General features: G+C 50.6%; 1 protein-coding gene across 1 annotated transcript; it reads right to left on the reverse strand.

The window, feature by feature from the left end:
• Window positions 1-992: 992 nt before the first annotated feature.
• Window positions 993-25,857, reverse strand: LOC311510454 (adhesion G protein-coupled receptor E3-like). Its single transcript, XM_084610118.1, has 16 exons — window positions 25,788-25,857; window positions 23,821-23,898; window positions 17,227-18,456; window positions 15,180-15,256; window positions 14,738-14,827; window positions 14,019-14,202; window positions 12,924-13,040; window positions 11,823-12,022; window positions 10,759-10,929; window positions 7,646-7,840; window positions 6,696-6,931; window positions 5,918-5,984; window positions 3,689-3,780; window positions 2,362-2,530; window positions 2,148-2,252; window positions 993-1,364 (listed from the first exon to the last, which is right to left on the reverse strand). The coding sequence occupies exons 1-16, from the start codon at window positions 25,816-25,818 to the stop codon at window positions 1,329-1,331; spliced, it is 3,078 nt and encodes a 1,025-aa protein (XP_084466244.1). The 5' UTR covers window positions 25,819-25,857; the 3' UTR covers window positions 993-1,328.
• Window positions 25,858-26,202: the final 345 nt, after the last annotated feature.

Raw genomic sequence — 26,202 nt, forward strand, 5'->3', positions numbered from 1 at the left:
GTAGAATCTCCTTCCTTAGAGGTTTTTAAGGTCAGGCTTGACAAAGCCCTGGCTGGGATGATTTAACTGGGAATTGGTCCTGCTTCGAGCAGGGGGTTGGACTAGATGACCCTCTGGGGTCCCTTCCAACCCTGATATTCTATGATTCTATGACCCTGTGTCCCCCTGAAGCACAGGGCAGGAGTAGGCACCACCACGTTGCGTGACGGACACTTGACAAAATTACCGGACTTCGTGACGGACATTGCGTGGGGGGGGTGGGGGGGATTATGTCATTCAGTCATTCAACCCGTAAAATAGCACACAATTGTGAGCTCTTTGGGACAGGGATTGTCTCTGACTATGAGTATGTACAGCACCAAGCACAATGGGACTGTACGTGCCCACATCACATAAATAAACACGGCGAACAGAAGTGGGCTGACACCGTCACTGCTCTCAGTTTGGAGAAGTTTCTAACAGAACGATGACATCAGCGAATTTCCTAGTGCTGCGGGGACAGCACGGTTTGAAACAAATGTCCTTAAAAAAAAAAAAAAAGGCAGAAGAGCATTTAATGGTGCAGTGACATCGCTGAAGCTGAAACGTGGTTACAGGCCAGGTCCTCAGCTGGTGTAAACTCGTGCATTTCCAAGGGTCCTTTGGGGCCTTGGGAAGCAGACAATAGCCACGAAGCAGTGTGCCTCAGCCATGCCCTCAGCAGCACCTCCACCCCACCAGTCACAACCCCCATGCCAGGGGCTGGGAGCAGGGCTAATGGAGAGATTTTATGCCAGCTCCACAGCAGCCAGGAAGGACTCCTGCCCAGGAGGGCTAATCACAGGGCCATTGCTGCCCACTTTAAAGCCCCTTTACACCTTTAAGCCAGAGTGGCATAAAGAGGCTTTAGAACTGGGCCTTAGGTTTCCAGGACAGGCAGAACCTGACAGCAAACCCTCAAACCAAAGAAGCAACCAAGCTCCATAAGCAGGTTATTTTATTATTTACGCATTACAGTGAAACAGCAGAGCTAGCTCACACACACAGCACGCGAGGCCTCTGCAAATCGCCTCCCACCCCCCAACTCCCCCACATGCTTTCCCTAAGAAATAACTGCTCTCTGACCTGGGATCTGGCCCTTTAAATGTGGGAGACACACCCAGCTAAAACCCTAGGGTGGCCTTTGAATTCAGTAGGAGTTTTGGATTTGGATTAGAGAGAGGATTTTGTCCAATCCCGCTTCCCCTTCCAGGTTTTGTATGTAGTTGGGATGAAGAACCGGCAACTGCCCCGCTGGCACAGCAAAGCCGGCTGTACGATAAACATTGTTGGTTGGAGAGATGATTGTTTCATGGAGATGAAGTGGAGGGCTCTCCCCAACTCACCTGCCAGCAAAACAAATATACATTGAGTGCCAATCCCATGGGAAAACTCCAGTCAACTTCAATGGGATCAGGACTGGGTCCTCATTCAGGAATAGCGCAGAGTCTGCAGAATTCAGCCAGCCTCCACTGAAGTGACATCACGTGCAGGAAAATAACTAAACAAGTGAAGACAAAGCCCACTCCCTTCCCCAACCCATGCACAGGTAAGCCATAAAGTAGCGCTTAATAGGGGCTGCTCTAAATAAACCAGAAATGTGTACTTCCAGACAAAGGTTGTGGCGTCTCATGCTGGGACTGGATCAGGGAGATTTTCCCAGATATAAGTCTCCACTTTTCACTCCAGACAAAGCTTCTGGATCCTTTCCCAGTAGAAGAGCCAGAGGAAATTCCATCCAGTGCTAACTCTTCGTTGGCCTGGCTCATCTACACTGGGAAGATTTCCACCCAGGTTTTGGTTTGCAAACTTCCCCAATTGGATAATTACCTGAATTTGTATCCCAGCCCATTCCACAGCGAGTGATGCATGGAGCTTGCAAAGAAGCAAAGGAAAGGGAATGTGGAGGTGCGCAAGAAAAGAGGAGTTCTGTGCTGGGTTCTAGGAGACCTGGGATTCCCCCTTGATTTGGATGCAATTGAATTTCACTAAGACTCCCAGTGCCGTTCTCAGATGGGTTAAAACAAGCACGTGTCACTCAGGGGACAAGGCATCTCAGCAGCTCTGACAGACCCAGATGGATGCGACTTTTGGATGCTGATATTGGAACAGAATAGAGGATCTCTTACCATCTTGGTGCCGGTTGTGACAGTGGACACAGACGGACTAAACGTTTGAGTTGTGGGGCTGGGTTTTCTTGTGCCTTTAATCCACCTCCTGTATTCCTCTCTCACCTGGAGAATAAGGGACATGGTCACTACATCATGTAACTAACACCCTCAGACAGGCCACTGCTAGTCCCGTGAAGTCACTGGGTGGCTGATGACATGCCATGGGCGTTACCTGGCGATTGAGGAGACAGTGCACCAGGAAGATGAAGGCTCCCTGCAGGCTGTTGACAATGTTGAATAAATACGCCATGACCATTTTTGCTGAGCCAACTTGGAAGATACCAAGACTCCATGTGCAGCCCAGAATGAATAGCTGGGCGATAGCTTTAAAAGTCAGTAGTCTGGATAAAGGCAGACGGAGAGATCCCATTATAACGATCCTCTGGTGAGTGACTGAGTCAGGGGGCTGCGGGCAGTGTGGGGCGAAACAGCTGGCACCCGCTTTACTGTGACTTAGGGGTACTGTCAAGATGAACACAATGGCAACTTACGCCTATGAATCCAAAATACAATATTGTGCCCAACCATCTCTCCCACACACACACACCTTTACCTCCCACAGGTGGCTCTTCCAAAGCAAATAGTTCAACCTCTCCTTACGGTTTTGTTTTTAATCCCTTCACATCAGGCCCTGGCAATGTGACAATCAAGAGGGAACAGGATATTGGGCTCTCGGGAACCCATCTATGTTGGTCCACAGATAGACAGAGGGATTGCTACAGAGCAACAGCAAGCCACACTTGCCTTCCTCCTCAATGGATGGCACTTTACCTCGACAGTATCCACAGCCACAGGGAAAAGAGATGAGTTTCCTCCCTAAGTAGCACATGGCCCAGCTCTCACTATCAGCACAGACTTGCAATTCTCCTTACACAGCACTAGGCATGGACATGGGGAGAGGAGAGGGCTCCGCACACTGCCCTCGCCTGCCAACACCGCTCCTCTACCCCTTCCCCCCACCCCCTCCCCCCACAGCTCCCATTGGCCAGGAACAAGGAAACACGGCCAATGGGAGTTTCGGGGGAAGAACCCGCAGACGAGGGCAGCGCACGGAGCCCTCGCCCCCCATCTCCCAGGGGCCGCAGGAATGTGGCGCCGGTCACTTCCGGGAGCGGTGCAGGGCCAGGGCGGGCAGGCAGGGAGCCTGCCTGAGCCCCACTGCCACCCTGGAGCCACTCCAGGTAAGTGGCGCCGGGCCAGAGCCTGCACACCGAACCCCTCCTGTAACCCACATTTTGACTCCCTTCCCTGAGCCCCCTCCCCCACTCTGGACCCCTCCCTACACCCCTGCCATGAGCTCTTTCCCACACTCTGCCACTCCCTCCTCCCCCCCCAACCCCTTGCCCTTAGCCCCTCCCACACCCTACACTCCCTCCCGCACCCCAAGCCCCTGTTCCAGCCCTACTTTCATGGCCCTGCATGCAATTTCCCCACGCGGATGTGGCCCTCGAGCCAAAAATTTGCCCACCCCTATTCTAGTAGATATAGTGCTGTCCTACCTGGTGTCTTTGAGAGTGGACACATCTTCATTAAGGGAGGAGAGTTTGTCTCTCAGGATCCAGAGGGTTGCAATAAAAAATGTTAAATTTATCTGTGGAAACAGCATGAAATATTCCTTGTAAAACATGCTAGCCAAGGCCAGTCTCTCTGCCTGAGGCACAGAACAATCCTATGGGATCAGACTGCTGCAGACCAGTGACTGCTCGTCAAGGTGGGTCATATACCATTCGCTACCAGATCTTGGTCCCAGGCCATGCAGGGAACAGTTGGCAAAGGCAGGGCTGCAATGCATCACATGTGATCATACAGCCAGAGGGCCACATTCTGCTCTTATCTGAATCTGGAGTGACTCCACTGATTCCAGTGGGGTCTACAGTTATTCCGGATTTAGAGCTGTGTGATTTGGCCCAAAGCTTCTAGATCCTGTCTATAGAGGATTCCCTTCAATTCTGAGACTGAAATTAATTCTTAACCCGCTGCCTGAGATGGGGAGGAATCTGCAAGGACATTTGCTACCTTTATCTCTTACAACACATGTTCCCTTCCTTCCCCAAACTCCCCATGCAGCAGCCACCTTCCCTTCCCCCATCACTTGGGTTATTTACCAGCCAGGCTGGACAAGGCACGGGACAAAACTATCCTCATTCCGGCAGAGGTCCCACTTGCTTCCATGGCAGCATTGCATGAGTAATGACATATTATAATTAATCATATTGTGGTAGCACCTAGAGGCTCCAACTGAGACGGCACTGGGTTCTGTACTCACACCTAGAAAGGAACAGCCCCTGTCCTGGAGCATTTGTTTGCAAAATAACTAAGCAAGACCACAGAGACCGGCTTCCTCTGGGCCACTCAACCCCCCACCCCACCCCAAGCCCCGCCCCCACCCCACTCCTTCTCCAAGTGGTGCTGGGGCATCTATGGGAACATTGGTGGGTTAGAACTTCCCCAGGTCACCAGCTAAAGTGACCCCACTCAGTTCGGTCTTGAAAGGGGGAGAGATGTGACGAAGTGGGACTGTTCTTAATGGTTCCTCTGAATATTGTGGGGGTGCCTCAGTTTCCCCTATGCAGTTCTTAAGTATCTCGGTGGTGGGATAAGGGTATATGATCGTTGCAGAGCCCTAAAGGGCAGGTGTGTGCAGGGGTCTGGACACAGAGAATGGCCAACAGCCTGTTTCCTGGCAACTGGTGGCCTGGGCCCTTCCCCCCTGGAAGGTGAGAGCTAAAGGGTTGGAGACAAAGAGATCAGGACAAAACCCAGGGGAGGAGGGGCTGGAGAGAGTTTCAGTTTAGGGCTGGCTGGGGCCATGGAGTGAAGTGCAGACATGGTTGTCTGGCTCACTGCCCCCCAAAATGGACCCAGCTGAGGGGTCCTGTTCTCTGTATCTACAAGCTCTGTCTCAGACCATGTTCCAGTTGTCTAATAAACCTTCTGTTTTACTGGCTGGCTGAGAGTCACGTCTGACTGCGGAGTTGACCCTCTGGCTTCTCCAGGAGCCCTGCCTGGGTGGACTCACTGTAGGAAGCGCACGGAGGGGCAGAGGATGCTGAATGCTCTGAGGTCACACCCAGGAAGATGGAAGCTGTGTGGGCTGTGTGTCCTGAAGACAGGCTGCTCACAGAAAAGAGACTTCCCCAGAGTCCTGACTGGCTTCGTAGGGAGCAGTTCCAGAGCATCGCCCGGGGACTCTGTGAGACCTGCCTCTTCCCACCCCCACCCCACCTCTTCCCACCCAGTTCCGCCCCCTCCCCCACCGCGCGTCCTGCACACCACAGAACAGCTGACTGCGGGAGGCGCTGGGATGGAGGGGGAGGAGTTGATCGGCATGGCCGCTGGCAGTGGGGAGCTGGCTGCCAGTGGGTGCTGAGCATCCGCTATTTTTTTCGGTGCCTATGAGCAAGACAGACAAAGGGTAGGAGGAGAAACAGAGGTACAGCAAGGGGAAGCTACTTCCCAAGTTAACACAGCAGGCCAGTGGCAGAGTCAGGTCCCCTGACTCACAACCCAGTGCCCGACCCATTCGCCCGGACTGCCTCCATAGAACGTAGGCTATTCTGTTAGTGGGAAATCCTGCACTGGCCAAAGAGGGAGGAATGAAATGGGATCTTCTTGGACTCTTTCATCTTAAATTCTCTGGGAGATATTCCTCTCTTGGCTCCACAGGACTCCACAGGGTTGCAGAGGAGAGAGGAGAACGGGGCCCTGTGGTTCTGTGAGGTACCCACCAGGATTATGGCACAGACTGGTCCCAGGAAGCTCCAATGAAATCCTCTCTCCAGGCTGAGCCAGCAGCTACAGGCAGGGAGCAAGAAGAAGGCGACTTTAATGGGATTACGACCCTTTTTCAGCACCGCGGGCAGAGAGAGGGTGTCACAGGGCAGCTGGCTCTCAAAAGCAAGATGGATCTCAGCCAGCCTGTGACATGGCCGACTCTCCTGCGGGCTGCAGGCTAACAGCCCTCCCCATCTACCTCAGCATCTCCTGCTTTCAGCCTCCACTTCCTCTTCCACCTCCTCAAATGACCCTTTCTGGTGGATGGGCGCAGTATTGAGGGAGGGCCAGACATGCAGCGGATGTATATGTGCCTAGCTGCACTGAAGGAAGTGAAGCTACCCTGATTTACACCAGCTGAAGATCTAGCCTGGGGTGTCTAGAATCTGCCATGCCCTGTTTTAGTGGAGTCGCTCACTTGAGAGAGGGGATCCTCAGGGATTTGCCCACAGTAAGAAGGTGCATTTGTTTCCTACCCACCAATGCCACAAATCCAGCCTGGGAGCTGGGAGTCAAGCTGGGATCTTTCTGGCTTGTTCTTCCGCATCATCAGTGGGGCGAGGAGTGTAGATGTCTGACAGGTGGGCAACTCAACTACAGCGCTCAGGGCAGCTCAGTGTCACAGTCAGCTCCCAGGCAGGAAAATCTCGGTTCAAGTCAGACCTGGGGTGAGCCAGACAACCACATGGAAGCCACATCCCTGCTCCCCTTCGGGATGGGCACTGCACTTACTATTTGGAAGTTCCATAGCCTCCAGGATTCACCGCTGCAGAAATAGCCACCACCAGGGCTGGGAATCCGTAGCCGAACGGGTACATAAATCTCTTCTTGAACCGGCTGGCGCTGGTGTAATTCACGACCTTCAGGTTCCGGACGGTGAGGAAGAGGTGCAGCCCCTCCAGGAACATCCAGGTGAAGCCGGCCAGGAAGAGGTAGTGTAAGAAGCCAGCAATGACAGCACACACCACCTGAGGACAGGACGAGAGAGAGCTCTGGGACACTGCTTCTGGGAAGGGAAACACTGAATTTGGAGGTGGGGGGACTTCTGTGAGGATCATATAGGGCTTTTTATTAACACATGTCTCCAGTTACGGCTCTCTCCCAGGGACAATAAATTCTTCAGTCTACAGGAGCTTGTCTAAGGGCAAGCTGGCTGGCCCTTTCAATCATTCAGAGTCCAGGTTGGTCCTGATCTCCACTCAGAAAAGATGGTTTCTGGGGGTTGTAGTTCCCAAATGAATCGTGGAAATTGTTGGATACTGTGAGGAATCCTAGGATAGGGAGCAGGGACATAAACAAGTTCCCGGTCCTCATAATAGGGAGAGACCTGGAGGGTGTCGGTTCTCTTCTCTGTATCTGCTTCAAGATATAGGTGCCTTGCATCTGCCCATCAGTGTGGGGGCAGAGAGGACAGGCAGGGGACTGTGACTCTGGAAATTGAGGTTCCTTTGTCTGATGAAGGATGGAGCCCACAAGGGAAAGGGAAGGACTGGTTTCACCCAGAGAGATTTCTTTTGGAGGGCAGTAAATAATTATTTCTGTGGGACTAAAGAGCATGGAATAAATGTTACCACCCAGCTGAGGGTATAAAAAGGTGCTGGAGTGAGGGGAGCTTTAGAAATGCTGACAGAGGATCTGGACACAGCTCAAATTTAAACCAAGAATAAAAGTGGGTAACAGACCTGACTGCGGGTGCGGGTCACCGTGGTGAGGAAGAGCAGGTCGGCCAGGAAGAGGCAGAGGCAGAGCTGCAGGTGGAGGGAGGTGCTGACATTGCGGATGGAGCGGCAAAGGAGGAAGGTGAGGATGGCGAGGAGGAGGCACAGCAGGGAGAAGGTCAGTCCCACGTAGGTGACGACGGTCAGTGGATAACTCTCCTGTAACACAGCAAAGGGAGACTCACCAGTGAGCCCTGTGATGCTACATGGGAAATAAAGGGAAGTAAGGACACCCCGGGGAATTACAGACCGGTCAGCTTAACTTCCATATCCGGAACGATAATGGAGCAAATAATTAAGCAATCAGTTTACAAACACCTAGAAGATAAAAAGGTGATAAATAACAGTCAGCATGGATTTGTCAAGAATAAATCATGTCAAGCCAGCCTAATAGCTTTCTTTGACAGGGTAACAAGCCTTGTGGATGGTGGTGACAAGGTAGATGTGGTATTTCTTGACTTTAGCAAGGGCTCGTCTACACTGGCAATGCTAAAGTGCTGCCATCGCAGCGCTTTACCGCGGCTTGTGTAGTCGCAGCAGAGCGCTGGGAGAGAGTTCTCCCAGCACTTTAAAAAACCCACCTCCACGAGAGGCATAGCTACCTGGTGCACTGCTTCACTGGCGCTTTATAGTGCTGAAACTTGCTGTGTTCCAGGGGGTGTTTTTTCACACCCCTGAGCAAGAAAGTTTCAGCGCTGTAAACTGCCAGTGTAGACAAGCCCTAAGGCTTCTGAGACTTCCCATAAACAAACTAGGCAAATACAACCTAGATGGAGACACTTTTAGGTGGGTGCATAACTGGTTGGAAAATCGTTCCCAGAGATTAGCTATCCGTGGTTCACAGTCAAGCTGTGGGTGGGGGGAGAAGGACGAGGCAGCAAGGATACTGAGCCACCCGGCCCGCCTCACGGAGGTGGAGAGTCACAGGTCCCCACAGAGACCCCCGTACCCTCTCCCTACGCAGAATGTGCGCGTGACGTTGCACTCCATAATGTTTTATGAAAATATGCTTATGAGTGTAACTATGATGTTTCTGAAATATGCTTTACGCAAAAGGTCTCTTGTAAGGTATCATTACAAAGCTTAGGATCTACTGAGTGTGTTCATCACATTTGTTTGCATGTATTATTTCTATGTTTGGAGTTAGGAGAATCAGATATAAACTTGTATCACTGATGTACACATTTCAGAGTAGCAGCCGTGTTAGTCTGTATTCGCAAAAAGAAAAGGAGGACTTGTGGCACCTTAGAGACTAACCAATTTATTTGAGCATGAGCTTTCGTGAGCTACAGCTCACTTCATAGGATGCATCCGTTGAAGTGAGCTGTAGCTCACAAAAGCTTATGCTCAAATAAATTGGTTAGTCTCTCAGGTGCCACAAGTCCTCCTTTTCTTTTTGCGAATACAGACTAACACGGCTGTTACTCTGAAATCTGTTTATTTGCAAACTTTCTGGGTACGTGCGGGCCAGCGCTGGAAGAATGGAGAGTATGTCACATGATACTGGAATCCATCTTAAATCTGGTACTTTCCCAGATTTAATCTGGTACTTTCCCAGGGTAGCTCCCCAGCCCACCTCTTCTCCCTGTGGCCCCGCCCATACTTCATGTGTTCTTTGAGTCTGGTTCTACGACCACCCTCCAGGAGCATCGGATGCACATCTGACAACGACTCGGCTCCACTCTCGTGTCCAGGCCACCTGGCCAGTGGCTTGGCATGAGCAACATCTAGGCGGGTAACTATAACAGCCTTTATGTAGAACCTGTGTGTGAATGTCTGTGTGTGTGATTGGATCTATATAGAAATTGCATATAGGAATATTTTGTTGTATTTACAATAAACGTGGCAATTTGCCTTGTCCCTCTCACAAGATCCTGTTGGTATCATTTTTATTGGTGTAACATACCAGCGTTTCTCAAACGGGGGTCCGCGAGGCCACACCAGGGGGTCCGAAGACCCTGCTGACCAAGTCCTCCACCTCCCTCCCAGTGCCTTCTGCATGCCGGAGAACTGCTGTTCAGCAGCGTTCAGGAGGCACTGGGAGGGAGGGGAAGGAGTGGGCATGGGGGACGCTCAGGGGAGGGGGCAGACACAGGGAAGAGGAGGAGCAGGGGTGGACCAGGGGAAGGAAGATGTGGGGTGGGGCCTTAGGAGAATAGATGGAATGGGGGTGGGGCCTGGGGCTGAGCAGGGGGTTTAAGGTCTGCAAAAATTTTTAAATCAAAATGGGGGTCCACAGGTTCCTAAAGTTTGAGAATCGCTGAGCTCTAGAATGAACGCATTGAGAGAAGCCAGGGGCTATGCCCAAGAGTCAGCAGGATATGTAGGGACATGCCTATGAACAGGGGACTCCAAGTACCTTTCCATGCCCATGTGCTGTGAGCTTGTGTTTCAGACAGAAGAAGTACAAGCCACATGGAAAAGGAAAGAAAAAGGCAGCTGCATCAGCTCCATTTTGTCTTCAATCCTGCTTCTCACCTCTGGAGTAACTTCTCGACAAACTGAAGCTTTGAACAAAGGTCTGATAGACCCATCTAAGCTTTGGATGTGTTCCAGAGGGACTTTACAAGCCAGCAAACTCACCATCGCTGCTAAGAACCTGATATATGGACCTTGAAGTCATATGTATCGGATTGCTTTGATCATTTAACAACTCTCTTCTCTTTCTTTTCTTTTCATTTATAACAAAAACCTTTAGTTTTAGATACTAAAAGATTGACTGGCAGCATGGAATGCAATAAAGGGGGCTGTGTGATTTTTTTTTTCAGCTTCTCAATAACCAGTGTTGGGGATCTGGAGCACAGATTGTGACTGGTTGGTGATTCAAACTACAGTGTTAACCAGCAGTTTTGGGGAAATCTGCTCTCCTTTTTGCAGCCTGCCGTGACCTTGGCATTTTCAGTGTGGGCTACTCTAGGCACCTCAGATCAAAACCCCACGCATCCTGTATGGCCACAGATTATACCCTGAGGTTCCTACTCAGCGGTCATTCAGGCAAAATTCCCACTGATTTTGTCCAAGTAGGAGCTCAGAGTTCAGCCCTTTGATCTGAGTCTGACACTGAGTCTGACACTGACCTCCACTCTGGTGGGACCCATCAGGAGTGCGAAGCTGGAGAGATGGTCACAGCTGCAGATGGTGTGAGTGCTGTTCGTCTGGAGACTTTTGCAGCCATCCTCAGCCCAGGTGCCTTTCCCAAGGATGAATTTCCAGTGAACGCAGCGAGTCTCTTCCTCTTCTTTCTTTGCCTGGAAACCAAAACACCCCATCATCATCCTCACTGGGTCATGGGGAGAATACTGTTTCTTTTCTCACACGTTTCTAATAGACAATAATAAACCTGAAGTCACCAACGGCTTCATGACTCTCATTGTGCTGCACGTAAAAGCCATTTGGGACTTCCCATTGGCAGTGGAAATACAAGCGAGATCCTCCCGCTCCAATAGCACAAGTCCCTGACCCCAGAGCTAAAGTGGTAATTCCCTTAACTCTGGGCACTGTGGGGTCTATGACACACAATTGTGAAGTTTTGATTTGAGCCGTTAAAAGGCATTCACACACCCGCCCACATATACCCACATGCACTCTCGCAAGTTCATTACTTTGTCAAAGACGGCACCATCTCATGCCGTTTCCCTGAACTCTTCTGTCTATAGGGCAGAGGTCCCCAAACTGTGGGGTGCACCCCCCTTTGGAGGGACATGACAGGTCCTGGGTCAGCCCCCATGGGGGGCAGAGAGGGAGCACCACCCAGCCCCTCCCCACCCTGAGCTCTGCTCTGGTCCCACCAGTAGTCGCATCCCTGACTTCCAGCCCCAGGTCTGGCACCGTCCCCAGCTTCAGCATGGCTCCTCTCCGAGCCCCAGCCTCTTGCAGCTCCATTCCCGGCCCAGGCTGGGGGAAGGGGCGGGGCTGGGAGTGGAGCCGCACCTCGCCATGGACTCAGCTGCTGGCCCCCACCGCAGCCTGGCTCCTGCTCCATTCCTGCTCCCAGCCTCAGCTCCCGGCCACGGCTCTGGCCCTGCTTCCAGACCCAGACCCACCACCAGCTGCAGTCCCAGCCTTGGCCCCCTCACCCCCGTCTGTGCCCCGGAGTCCTGGAGTCCCGGGCACACAGCAAAGTAAAAGGATCTACACTCACCTGTCTATGGCGCAGGGTGAAATTCACAGGTCTGGAGAGGTTCATGGGCCTCCCATCTCCGATAGCCCCACTCACCACCCTGGAATTCAGGTGAAAATTCCTCAATTTCTCATCAGCCATTAGATCTCCCTCATCAAGTAATGTCGTGTTAATGATGCAGTCCAGGGTGGAGTAAGAAATAAAAGCAACAGCCCAAGGATCTGAAAACATGAAATGATGCCTCATCATAGAGACAGGGACACTGAGACAAAGAAAGAGCAATCCACGTGCCAAAGGTCACAGCGAGTCTGGGGCAGAGCTGGGAAAAGAACCCAGGAGTCCTGGCTAGCATTTTGAGCTTTAACCACTCGAATATGTTGCCTCCTCCCTCTTCTTCCACAGAAGCACTTCTGTGTTGGAAACATCTGGCGTGCACGATGGGAGTGTGATTCCTAAAGTGCACTAACATACATTAAAGCACACTAGGGAACCTTTAGTGCACACTAGTAGGGTCTATACAGACCAATTAATGCACAGTTAGTTAGTGCTCGTTAGAAATCATACCCCCATACTACACATTATCCAGCTCGGTACACAGCCCTAGGTGAAAGGCACTGAGGTGAAGCCATAGTTTTTCTTGGTTAGGAGAGGCAGAGGGGATGGTTAGTGAGGAGCTTTCCCTGGGGCTAAAGAATTAAGAACCAGCCCCAGTTACATCATACTGGCCTGAAAATTGGAGTAAAATTGGTCAATATTATCCTGGTTCCATTCCAGGAAGTCACACATGTCAACCTGGGGCCAAGCTGGGCTCATCATCAGGACATCATGTGTTGGGCCAACGGATCTCTGATCTTTCCATTCTCTGGACCAATTCATATGCCCATCAAAGCTTCTCTCTCCTCCCTGCCCCACATGGGTTGATTTTCATGCTGAGGGACAGCCAGGAATGAAGGGCTCTGCAGAGCTCAACAGCCTGAGAAACACTGGCTCAGCCAACAAGGTCCACACTAGTGTCAGGATAACAAAGGCAAGCAAGCCAGCATGGGGCGAGAGGAAGGGGAGAACTAGGGCCGGGGTTTGGTATCTAAAGGGGTGAGTGCCTGGGAAGCACCAGGATGGTACCTTTTGTGTCTGCTCTGGTGACGGCATTGCAGTAAATGTCCATTGTCTCCTTCTGACCTCTCAGCCTGAAGACCTCATCACGGCAACTTGCAGCTCGGACGAGGAGCGTCTTGATAGCTGGGGAGGGAAATGGCAATGCTTCTTGCTGCAAGGGCAAGGCAGGTTTGGAGCTCCACTATTTCTGAATCCCACCACCCCTCCCCCTTCCTCCTCACCTCCATCTCTCTGCGTTTCCCTGAGCCCCTCTGGCTGACCTTCTGTGATCCATCATGCCTGCGCCCCCATGAAGATGCCACTGTGCCAAGAGGCAGAAGGCAACTTCTCCCTGCTGCCTCACCTCTGCGCTTTAGCAGGGGAAGCAGCAAGAAGGGGTATTGCTGGGGCAGGGAGTGAAAGGAGGAACTAATGGCAGCTGCCTGTGGCGACAGGAGATTGGCATTGCTTTTAAACCCCTCTCAGGCAGCTGCCATTGCTGCAAAGCCCCAGGGCTGGGTTTATGGGTGGCGGGTAGCATAGGCTGGGGAAGGCTGTGCCTCCCCAAACATCCTGGCATGGCCCAGCCCATGCTTTGCCCCCAGGCTCCCTCCTGCCTACTTCCAGTTCCCTTCCGACTCTTCCATGGCTGAGAGGCTGGGGCAGGCAGGCTGGGGCAGGCAGGTGCTCACAAGGCCCAGGGCTGGGGGCGCTGGGGCTGGGGCCATGCCACGTCATGCTGTCTGCCCATCTGCCCGGCGCTGGAGTTGGGGATGCTCCGGCTGCCCAGCACTCTACGGCTGGGGGTTCTCTGGCTGCACTACCCATCTGACGCTCCGGGTCTGGGGTAGTGCGGGGTGCAAGGCAGGTTTCTCTGGGCTCTAGTGGAAGATGGGGGATGGAAGAGGAGGGGATGGGCCTTGGGCAGAGAGGGAGGGGTCTGGGGCTAGTTTCTCTCAATGGTTAACCTCTCTCAGTGGCTCATTCACCTGCCGCCCAGGGCTGGGTTTTAAACCCTGAGAGAGGGGCAGTGAGGCTGCAGTGGTGTTCTGCACTGAAAAGTGTATAACCCCCATCTCACAGCTGCCACGAGGCGATGTGGGAGCCTCTCATCCTCCTCACCCATAAACTCTGTTGTCACGTTCTGGGTCTTAGACTCCGGAGACCGCAAAGCAACCGTCAGTGCAGCCAATTCCACACTCTGCAGGAGGAAGGTCACGGCGGAGGCCACCTCCCTCTTGCTCTCAGTCCCACCAGCACTGAGGATGGAGCTATTCAGCAAGGAACCAAAGGGGCGAGCAACTTCCTGGGATTGGGAAAGGAAACACCCTGAGAAGGACGGAGGATTTCAGTGGTTCATGAGACACATTCTTCAGACTCCCAGGGGAACAATGACCCTCTTAGGGACATACGGGTTCATAGTGACCTTCCCACTCAGAGGGACTGCAGCATTCTCAAAGAGGGAGCCCTTTACTGAGCGAGTGAGGCTACTGAGGCTTGCTCAGGACTTCACAGTAACCTGAAGCCAGGGTATGTCTAACACCGTGTGTCATTCGCTCCTCATCCCTGGTCCCTTCAGTGTAGGTGCCAGAGAACATTACAACCAATCAACAGACATCTCGGTTCTCTCTGTGTTGCCCCCGGAAGCAATTTGGATCCTCCTAGGACCAGTGGGGACAGAACCCAGATCCCCTGCCACTTCAGCTAGAGATCATGCACATGCGCACACACACCCCTTTTCTGAAGAGCAGCTACAATTTCCCCCAAAGTGAGAGGGCTATAGCAATGCGCAGGGCATTTGGCCATGGAGCGTCCACCCACGTAGGGGCAGAACCTCTAACCTCCAGCGATGCTGCTCTGCCCTCTGCACACATGGTCTCCAAATTCACTAAGGTTGAATTCATGAAGGAGCAAAATTCACTGGTGTTGCCCTGCAGAACAATCAGAGGAAATGGGTTATTTCTACAAGCATGGAAAGGCCACCCAAAATTAAGGTAAATGGTTCCTCATCGTGATCTTGCTTTGACCTGTGGTTGGCTGGCTGTCCCACTACAATGTCCACAGATTATACACGTTAAGGCTAAGTGTGCTGAAGCCCACAGACATGCTGATATTTCACATAGTATTGAAGGTTGAGTTTTCAAAAGCACTTTGTGTTGGACTGATTCTGCTCCCACTGAAGTCAGTGGTAAACCTTGGATAAGCAGAGAATCCTCAGGCTCAAAGTTTTCTGTGTACTCTTTGTGAAAACCCTCAAAGCCCAAATAAACCCCTTACACATACCTGCTGAAAGACATCTCTGCACTTCTTCAACTGCTCTCTTATCTGTTGAGTCTCAGTCTGGCATTTAAAGGTAACATCTAGCAACACAAAGAGAGGCACGGACAATTACATCAAGTCAACATCTGCAGGGCTAAGGTTTTCAAAAGTGTCTCATGATTTCAGACAACTTAAAAGGGCCCTGACTTTCAAAAGTGCTGAGCACTCACCCTTTAAGGTGTCAGGTTAGGCAAGCAAAATCACAAGGCGATTTTGAAAATCTTGGCCAAAGTGACACACCTAAGACCACACTCACACAAACTCTATGACGGAGCTGGAAATGGAAGCTTGATCAACTGAGTCCAAGCCTAGCATTTTAACCACAAAGGCCATCCTTTCTTCCTTCCAGAATACAAAGTTGATGATCTCCTGAAACCCAGCAGGTGTTTTCTCCCTTTAGCTCCATTGATCCCTTTAGCCCTGTCTGACAACTTTCAACTGAGTTTATAATCAGTTAGCAATACATTCAGCCCTAAAAGCCTGGCGTGTGTCCACACATCACCTGGTTAATACTCACTTAAGCTTTGTCTGTGTGTCTCATTGATCAGTGTGTCTTATGTGTCCTGTGGGGCTGCTCCACCAAAGGTCTGGTTCTGCTACAGCTCCTAGCTATGGGAGTTTGTCTCTTAGCTCAATCAGGAGTGGGTCATGGAGTTAAAAGGTCCTGGGTTTGATCCTTGGGGTTACCAAGAAGACAGTTGTTACATCAATACTCAAGAAGTTTCCCTTCCCAAGAACTGTTCTAACCCTGCTCTTGTACTTCTAAAAGGCCTGACTCTCATCAAGGTATGTCTACAGTAGGAACGCTAAAGTGGTGCAGCTGCAGCTGTGTCACTGTAGTGTAGACACTGACGATGGTGATGGAAGGGTTCTTCCATTGCTGTAGTAAATCCGCCTCTCAGAGGTGGTAGCTAGGACAAGAGAAGAAGTCTTCTGTTGACCTTGTGTTGCCTACCCTGAGGCTTAGGCTGCCTTATGACTGACTGAAGTTTTAGGTGTTGAGCAGGCCTCAGTTACACTAAAAGCCTTACATTGCTCTGGCCTGGAAAAGGCGGTTCAAGTGGCTGGAAAAGGATCCTAAGAATGTTCCCTGTGGAGGGACCCTCCACAGCGAGTGTGGAACTGGTATAAGGGCCTTTATATGATCTTGGCTTCATCTGCAAGGCAGATCAAGGATGTGGTCAGAACATACCATGCTACAGCTACTTTCTGGTTCTCAGGGGCCATGGGAAGCAGAGGGTAAATTACAGCAACCCTGCATGGTCCCAGAATGCACAGAGCACAACGGTGGCTCAAAGAGACCTGTTCCTCCACCATTGCTGTTCCCTGGTGCAAGCACAGGACTGGCATAAGTAAGAATCAGGCACAAAATTCCCTTGGGTACCCAGAGGGCATCACAACCAAGTGTGGGAGGAAAAGTGCAATGGTCCTTAAACCAATTCAGACCAGCTGGCGAGCAGCTGCCTGACTGCATGAGCTGGGCGGAAACTAGTAGAGTGCAGCTAGCAACACAGGTACAATCTTAGGCCTGGACTACGCCTAAAACTTCGGTAGATCTAGCTATGTCACTCAGCGGTGTGAAAAATGCACACCCCTGAGAGACGTAGTTAAGGCGTCCAAAGCCCAGTGTCGACACCACTAGGTTGACAAAAGAATTCTTCCGTCAACCCAGATACCAGCTCTCGGCGGGGTGGATTCACTACAGTGACAGAAAAACCCCTTCCATCGCTGTACCAAGTGTCTACACGACAGTGCTTCAGAGGCACATCTGCAGCGCCGTACCTGCTGCTGTAGCTTCTGTAGTATGGACACAGCCTGAGTAACTGTGGCTAGTGGTGGCCTAGGATGGCATGCTGGGCCAAATTCTCAGCTGGTGTAACTCAATGGAGCCCCATCAAAATCAACAGACTTTACACCAGGCCCATGGTTGCCTCCCCGGTTGTGACACTGTTTTCTTTGCAGCATGCACAGAAACTGTGGTCAAAATAGATTTGAAACCCAGGCTACTCACTCTTCCTGCAGGAACCTGGAGTCCCATAGCTGTCCATGGCAGCAGTGCCAACACTCAGGAGTGCGAATGGAGAGCTGGCATGTTCCACAGCATGGGATCTCATGGCAGGTCCAAGCATACGCATGCCCCAAACGAACTCAGTGCCAGGGACTGGGTTCCACTTCACATCCTTTAGAGGCTGATTGTCTAAGATGATGGCACCAGTCTCTGATCTATTGGCCACCATCAAGGCAAAGTTCTCAAAGCCCTCCTGCTCATTTATAGAATACATCAGGCAGTAACTGGCAACATCTGGAACATTCATCAGGAAGGCGTGGGAGGAATTAGGGATAGCTGCGCCCAGGCTGTAGAACACCACCTGGATGCCCACGTTAGCAGAGATGTAGACTGGGATTGAGGGCTTGACAGGAAGTTGGAGTACATTGCCTCCTGTTAGAGTAACATTCTCTTGCAGGTCCCCTCGTTGATACAACACAGTCGTGCTCTGGGAAGCAGTGATATAGACTATGTCATCTACTTTCTGCCAGGGTAAGGGAGGAATGATGTATGTTGTTCCCCAGCTGCAGACTGGTAGGAGCTGCTCAAAGACATGGTTGCATTTTGTGCTATTACAAAAACACACCTGGCCAACCAAGACGGCCACTGGCTTTTCTGAGACAATCCTGGTGCCAGACAGATCTTCTATGCCTTGTAACTGGATGACATGGAAACTGAAGGGCTTAAATTTCAGTTTGCTGCCAGTGGTGTGGACCTGTGTTAGGTAATGTAACTTGCCTTTCACATGGACCTCCACGGAGTTGGGCTCCTGGTACGTTATAATAGAGAACTCTGGGTAACTATCGAAGGATTCCGTAGAGGGAGTCACTACGTAGTGTTCATTTCCCAAGCTGGAGACAGGATACAGCACAGTGATCTCAGGGCTCACATGCTTGTTGCTGACAGACACTACCGAGATATCTTTGTCAGCCTTGACTAGGACCACCTTGGAGACCACGTCACTGCCGTTAATTCCCACTGACTCTGGTAGCCTGACCCGCACCATCTCTCCCTGATTTACCATAGTCTTATTCTCAAACCTTGCCCTGTCACCCTTGCAATTGGGGATGGAAACAGACACTGAAGTGAAGGCAAAGTAGCCAGTAATTTGCACTTCAAATTGACTCGAGTTCCCACAGTCCTCCATGTAGGAGGTGATGAATTCTCTTCCCAGAGTCTCAGTCTGACATGTGCCTGCAAGGAAAAATAGCAATAAAACATTGGAGGTAGAGAGAGATACTGTCAAGAGGTGGATAGAGTAAAAGGGACTGGATCAACTTTGTTCAGGTCAAAAATTAAGACCCAGTAAAAAGAAACGGAGCCTGAAAATCTTAATGCAGCTAGAAATTTTTCCCATTATATTTTTAATCTAAATTAAAATAATTTTTATTAATAGTACACATTATTTTAAATAATGAACAAGGACAACTTAGACAGCTTAGAACCCAACAAAGACTTGGGAACCAAACATGACTTCGGGGAACGTTCCAATCTGGATCAGAACTCCATGATTGTCCCTGATCTCTATAATTGTTGAGAACCAGAATCCTGGATCCAAACACTCATGGAAACACAGAAAAATGTCAGATCCAAATGCACACTTAATGATTTGGACTCAGCTCTAAGAATAATTGTTTCCCCTTCCCTAGCACCTCCTGTCTAAGCTCCAAACACTTTACAGACAGACATTCAATAATTCTCAGTCCCACCAGGAGATGGGTCAATATTACTGTCCCCATTGCACTGAGCGGAAAACTAAGGCACAGAGAGGATTAGGAGCTTGCTCAAAGTAACCCCACAAATCAGCAGTAGAACTAAGAATAGAATCCAGGTTTCCTACTCTCAGTCTCTTGTGCTCTAAGCGTTAAAAACTATAGAACCATAGTCTGTTGTGTTGAGAAGGGTAGGTGCCTTGGGCCTATTTGGCTCAGGTGATAATAAAACCCTTTTGTACTGTTACAACATTAAACCCATAAGTGTGGTTTGGGTCGTGTGTCAAGTTATCGCTGGCACCGTCTCCTGTTGTGACCACCACCGTTAAATATATATATACAGAAAGAGAGAGAGAGAGAGAACCCTTCATTAAACACACATAAGAAACAGATTAATAAAATTACAATTTAAAAAGTTCAATAAAAGTTTCATTTAATCAGTTTCCTTTACTTCCCTTTTAGTTATATAGGGCCAGATCTTCAGACAGTGTAAATCAGTGTAGCACCACTGACTACAACAGACCTTTGCTGATTTACAACAGATGAGGATTCTGCCCATCACCCCCCAGCTGACATCCAACTTGGCTCTTTATAGAGAGATCCAGAAACATTGTATCTCCCAATAAACATTTTATCCTCACTCCCAGAGCTCTCTCTCTGTCCTGAGTTGAAAGAAAATTAAGGCCAAACGTAATATAGCTTCTCAAATTTCCACTAGCTGAGAATCTGGCTGTCTAGCTTCAGCCCCTTTAATACGATCAGTGAGGGAAGATATTGTGAAATGCTGAGCCTCCTTCCCCTGTCCCTTACACCATATGACCGCCATTGATTTCAGTGCATTTCTCCTGATTTACATTGATGTACATGAGAAGAGAATGAGGCCCATCATTCTTAGCCTGAATGGGAGCTGGCGGCAGGGCTGGATTTAGGGGCAGGTGACCCAGGCAACCATCAGTGGTGCCAGGTTTGGGGGGCCCTGGGCTCGGGGTGCTGTTTTTGTTGTTAGCAACAAAAGGGAAAACAGAATGTTTGAAGTAAAATGTTTCATGTATTCCGTATGTGGATTCATTTTTCATAAAACCAAACACCCTGGCCCCTGCCCTCTTCCCCAAGGCCCCGCCACTTCTCCAAGGCCCTGCCCCCCACTCACTCCAGCCTCCCTCCCTCCATTGGTCGCTCTCTGCCTCCCTCCCTCAATTTCACTAGGCTGGGGCAGAGGGTTGAGTTGTGGGAGGGGGTGAGGGCTCCATCTGGGGGTGCAGGCTCTGGGATGGAGTTTGGGTACGGGAGGGGGTTCCAACCTGGGGCAAGGATTTGGGATGCAGGTGAGGGTGCAGGGTCTGGGAGGGAATTAGGGTGCAGAATTGGGTTCTGACCTGCGGCAGGCGGTTGGAGTGCAGGTAGGGGTGTGGGGTCTGGGAGTGAGTTTGGGTGCAGGATGAGGTTCCAACCTAGGGTAGGGGGTTCAGGGTGGGGGCTCTGGCTGGGCGGCAATTACCTCAGGCAGCTCCTAGTTGGTGATGCAGCAGGGCTAAGGCAGGCTCCCTTCCTGCCCTGGCTCCACACTTCTCCCAGAAGTGGCCGGCATGTTCTGCCCCCTAGGCAGAGGAGCAGCCAGGTGGCTCTGTGTAGTGTGCACTGCCCATGCCCACAGGCGCTGTCTCCACAGCTCCCATTGGCCACAGTTCCCAGCCAATGGGAGCTGCGGAGCTGGCCCTGGGAGCAGCGGCAGCACTTGGAGCTTCTCTGATCACCGCTGAGCCTAGGGGCCGGACGTGCTGGCTGCTTCCGGAGAGCTACGCAAAGCCAGGGCAGGCAGGGAGCCTGCCATAGCCTCACTGCACCACCGACCTGACTTTTAATGGCGCAGTGAGTGGTGCTGTCCGGAGCCGCCAGGGCCCATTTTCGACTGGGCGTTTCAGTTGAAAACCGGATGCCTGGCAACCCTAGTATCAACTGTTAATCTCATGAGACAGGGATAAATCATGCATACAAATCGTGCATCAAAGTCATGAAATGGACTACAAATGCAATAAAAAATAAGGTATATAAAGGTTTAACAAATGGAAGGGTGTGCACCCCATTTGGTCTAGGGCCGGCCCTGGCTGCCGGTCCTCAATGCCTCTCAGGATTTAGCTCCATTTGTAGAATCATAGAATCATAGAATATTAGGGTTGGAAGAGACCTCAGTTGGTCATCTAGACCAGTGCTACTCAAAGTGGTGGTCTGTGGACCCGCGCTGATCTGCAAGCCATCGGCTGCCGGTCTGCACGCACATTGGAAAAAAAAATTGCCTGTCCCCCACATCAGATTGCTTGAGAAGCATTGGGCTAGACCAATCCCCTGCTCAAAGCAGGACCAACACCAACTAAACTATCCCAGCCAGGGCTTGTCAAGCCAGGCCTTAAAAACCTCTAAGGATGGAGATTCCACCACCTCCCTAGGGAACCCATTCCAGTGCTTCACCACCCTCCTGGTGAAATAGTGTTTCCTAAAATCCAATGTACACCTCCCCCACTGCAACTTGAGACCATTGCTCCTTTTCCTGTCATCTGCCATCACTGAGAACAGCCGAGCTCCATCCTCTTTGGAACCCCCCCTTCAAGTAGTTGAAGGCTGCTATCAAATCCCCCCTCACTCTTCTCTTCTGCAGACTAAATTAACCCCAGTTCCCTCAGCCTCTCCTCGTAAGTCATGTGCCCCAGCCCCTTAATTATTTTCATTGCACTCCACTGGACTCTCTTCAATGTGTCCACATCCCTTCTGTAGTGGGGGGACCAAAATTGCAATACTCCAGATGTTATTCCTTGACTTTAGCAAAGTTTTTGACACGGTCTCACACAGTATTCTTTCCAGCAAGTTAAAGAAGTATGGGCTGGATGAATGGACTATAAGGGGGATAGAAAGCTGGCTCAATCCTCGAGCTCAACAGGTAGTGATGAATGGCTCCATGTCTAGTTGGCAGCCGGTATCAAGTGGAGTGCCCCAAGGGTCAGTCCTGGGGCTGGTTTTGTTCAATATCTTCATTAATGATCTGGAGGATGGTGTGGATTGTACCCTCAGCAAGTTTGCAGATGACACTAAACTGTGAGGAGTGGTAGATACGCTGGAGGACAGGGATAGGATACAGAGGGACCTAGACAAATTAGAGGATTGGGCCAAAAGAAATCTGATGAGGTTCAACAAGGACAAGTGCAGAGTCCTGCACTTAGGACGGAAGAATCCCATGCACCGCTACAGACTAGGGACCAAGCGGCTAGGCAGCAGTTCTGCAGAAAAGGACTGAGGCGTTACGGTGGATGAGAAGCTTTCTAGGAATCAACAGTGTGCCCTTGTTGCCAAGAAGGCAAATGGCATTTTGGGCTGTATAAGTAGGAACATTGCCAGCAGATCAAGGAACGTGATCGTTCCCCTCTATTCGGCATTGGTGAGACCTCATCGGGAGTACTGTGTCCAGTTTGGACCCCACACTACAAGAAGGATGTCGAAAAATTGGGAAGAGTCCAGCGGAGGGCAACAAAGATGATTAGGGGGCTGGTGATGGTTCCCCTCTATTCGACATTGGTGAGGCTTCATCTGGAGTACTATGTCCAGTTTTGGGCCCCACACTACAAGAAGGATGTGGAAAAATTGGAAAACGTCCAGCGGAGGGCAACAAAAATGATTAGGGGACTGGAACACATGACTTATGAGGAGATGCTGAGGGAACTGGGACTGTTTAGTCTTCAGAAGAGAAGAATGAGGGGGGATTTGATAGCTGCTTTCAACTACCTGAAAGGGGGTTCCAAAGAGGATGGATCTAGAGTGTTCTCAGTGGTAGCTGATGACAGAACAAGGAGTAACGGTCTCAAGTTGCAGTGGGGGAGGTTTAGGTTGGATATTAGGAAAAACTTTTTCACTAGGAGGGTGGTGAAACACTGGAATGCGTTGCCGAGGGAGGTGGTGGAATCTCCTTCCTAAGAGATTTTTAAGGTCAGGCTTGACAAAGCCCTGGCTAGGATGATTTAGTTGGGGATTGGTCCTGCTTTGAGCAGGGGGTTGGACTAGATGACCTCTTGAGGTCCCTTCCAACCCTGATATTCTATGTGTGGCCTCACCAGTGCTGAATAGAGGGGAATAATCACTTCGCTCAATCTGCTGACAATGCTCCCACTAATACAGCTCAATGTGCCACTGGCCTTCTTGGCAATAAGAATTTCCCCGCGCTTCTAGTTTCTACATGAAATTGATCAGGATCTCAATTTTCATTTGCAATTCTGTAATACTCACAGCTCCTTAAAGAGGAAGCTGCCAAAACGACAGATCCAGAGTTACTGCTACTTCATTCTCCCTCGCTCCTTTCTGACAGACTTCCAGGGACTGCAGTCCAGTATAGGAAGTCACCAGCTACCGCTTTCTGGGCCCACCTCTGCCTTTTCAGTATGGCCTAGTGACACTATTAAAAGACCTCTCAGTGGGACATGGAAGCAGAAAGAGGTTCTTGTCCACCATGGGACAGAGTGTGAGCAGACTAAAACTAGAATACCCTAAGGAGTGACAGAGGGAGAAAGAGGGAGTGAATGAATAAACGAACACAGAGAAGGAGGAATTATCCCTGACACCCAATCTTCCCTGTTCTCAAAATTCTGGGTTTTCCCTTCAGGGTCTGTTTAGAACCTGAGGTGGACCCACCCCTCTGGGCATTCCGCTGCGCCTAATGACCCAGATGCAGTGAACCCCCACATCAGAGTCCAGAGAATGCTGCTGAGAGCTGCCAAGCCAATACCAGCTTCATGGCAGACACTCTATATGATACTCACTTATTATGGGCCCAGAAACGTTACACAAGGCATTATGTTTCACTAACCTGAGAATTTACCAATTCTGTTTGTCGTCTGGGCGCTTGCTGGTGGTAGAAACCAGAACAGTCCAAGAAGGAAAAACACTTGAGAGAAGATGAACAAAATTTGTTTAAAATCTAAGATATGGCAATAAACAACACAGGGAGACATTACTAATTAAAGGAGTCTAAGCACCTTTGTATGAGTCTGACCCTAATCTCAGTTATACTGGTGTCAATTTGGAATGACTCCATTGATTTACTTTTATTGGCATTATCCTGGATTTATCCTGGGACTTAGGAGATCAGAAATAGGATCAGGGCATTGGACCTCATTGATGTGGGGAGAATGGAAGGTAGACACTGGATTTTTCCATTCTAGTCTCATCCTCTGATGCCCTGTAGGAGGCAGCTGGGAAGCTGGAGTCTGAGTAGCTTCTCAATGGCCTGAGGCAGGGTGTCAGGGAGTCACAGGGTCTGGTCTATGACACAGCCTGTAACCAGTCCCTTTGGAGAGATCCCTGTAGTGTGCTGGGCCCCAAGGACCTACACAGTTCCACAGGGGCAGACCCGTGGCCTCCAAAGCTAGGCCTTTGGGTGCCAGCAATCCCCATCATTTTCCATGGCTCCCAGTAGTAAGTCCAGCAGAGCCAGACTCCAGTGCGAGGTTTGTTCTTTACTCCTTCAGGGAACAATGCTCTCAGTGAGTATTTTCAGTAATGTCAGGCAGCCTTTTCAAAACAAGCTAAGAATGTATTAGCCACCTGGCCTACAGAATCCAACAGTCCTGACTTTAGCATAGAGAGGCACAGGTTAAGACATGGGCCATGCTGACCAATGCCAGGGCTCCCATGAGCCAGGCTGCTGTAGGAACAAACCATCTTGGCGCTCTCTCACCGTCTCTGTTCCTTTAGTTCCAGGTGTGTTTTCTGTGTCTCTGAAAGCTCAGCTCTAAATCCAGCCCACTGTGATCTTTCCCCTTTGTTCTCCCACTCAGTGCATTTGGTTTGCTGCCCTGCAAGCCTCCAGGAAATCTCCTTCCTCTCAGCTGTGGGTCACAAGGAGTGAATGTCCTGGCCACTGGGGTTTCCGCTGACTTTTCCAGACCCTCCATTCACAGGTGTAAATTTTCTTTACTTAGTTTGTTAATGACTCTGGTCTCCAGCCAGACTGTTGAGTCAAATACCACATCATATCCCTTTACGCTCAATGCACAGAAATGCAAAGGCCGGAGGGAAACTGAAGCATGCACAGGAATCATAAATCATTACCAAAATTCACACAATCACCACACCGGGCTTTCCCCCTTTGCCCTTGTCATTTGGGTTCTGTCAGATATAACCTTCTCCCATCTGTTCCTCATGGGTCAGCATGCCCAATGCTCAGCAAGGAAACAAACACACGCCCTAGAGAGGGGCAAGATGCACCATAAGTTTGCAGGAGAGCATGTATCTTGCTAATCTGTTTAGCCAAGAGTTGGTGCTGCAGCTGCTCTCTGTCCACCTGTGAAGCCCAGCTGGTAACAGAATGTACATCTACACCGCGCAGCAGACTGCAGCAGCAGGGCTCAGAACCCAGCTCGACAGAGTCGGGCTCGGGCTCCTGTGCTAAAAGTAGCTGAGTACACAGAGCTTCTAAGTTGTGGGTGGCTTGGACTGGAGGTCAGGCTCTGAAGTCTAGGGAAAGGAATGGGCCTCAGCTGGTCCAAACCACAACTTAAAAGTGCTGACGACACCGCTCTTTTTATCATGGTAGCAAAAGCCTGAGTCTGTCAAGGTGGGCTTGGAGGGTCCCTGCCACAGGCTGTGTAGATGTACCCTGATAGGCCAGGAAACCTCCGAAGTACTTCAGGACAGAACCCTTCTAACTTCCCCTCCCTGGCATCTCCAATAAGTTGCCAGCTGGCTACTCCCAGCTATTCAGCGGATAGCGGCTTCCCTGCCACACTCTCCCAAACACCACGGCTCTGTCATCACTAACTCGGTTCTACTTACTTGGAGGAAACGCGAAGCCTCGGCGTGCCATGGCTGCTCAGAAGACAAGCTCTGGGATTCTGACCCTGGCACCTTCCTTATTAACCCGAAACAAACCCACAAGCAGAACTGACACAAACTCGCTCACAGCAACTTCCTCTTTACTCCCCTTATCTCTGGTGTCTGGGGAAGTCTCCTTTCTGTGAGCAGACTGTCTTCAGGACACACAGCTCACACAACTTCCACCTTCCTGGGTCTGACCTCTGCCCCTCCGTGCGCTTCCCACAGCGAGTCCACCCGGGCGGGGCTCCTGGGGAAGCCAGAGGGTCAACTCCGCAGTCAGACGTGACTCTCAGCCAGCCAGTAAAACAGAAGGTTTATTAGACGACTGGAACATGGTCTAAACAGAGCTTGTAGGTGCAGAGAACAGGACCCC

This window comes from Lepidochelys olivacea (genome assembly GCF_965140295.1).
Source record: "Lepidochelys olivacea isolate rLepOli2 genome assembly, chromosome: 20".
NCBI lineage: Eukaryota > Metazoa > Chordata > Testudines > Cheloniidae > Lepidochelys > Lepidochelys olivacea.

What these genes read in the sequence shown, in the direction of transcription:
- LOC311510454 (XM_084610118.1), bottom strand. Translation starts at nt 25,818, where the DNA reads ATGGCACGCCGAGGCTTCGCGTTTCCTCCAA. An exon ending in GCAGAGATGTCTTTCAGCAG is followed by an intron (nt 14,828 to 15,179) that starts GTATGTGTAAGG and finishes ATTGTTCTGCAG; the next exon opens with GGCAACACCAGTGAATTTTG. An exon ending in TCACAACCGGCACCAAGATG is followed by an intron (nt 1,365 to 2,147) that starts GTAAGAGATCCT and finishes TTTTGCTGGCAG; the next exon opens with GTGAGTTGGGGAGAGCCCTC.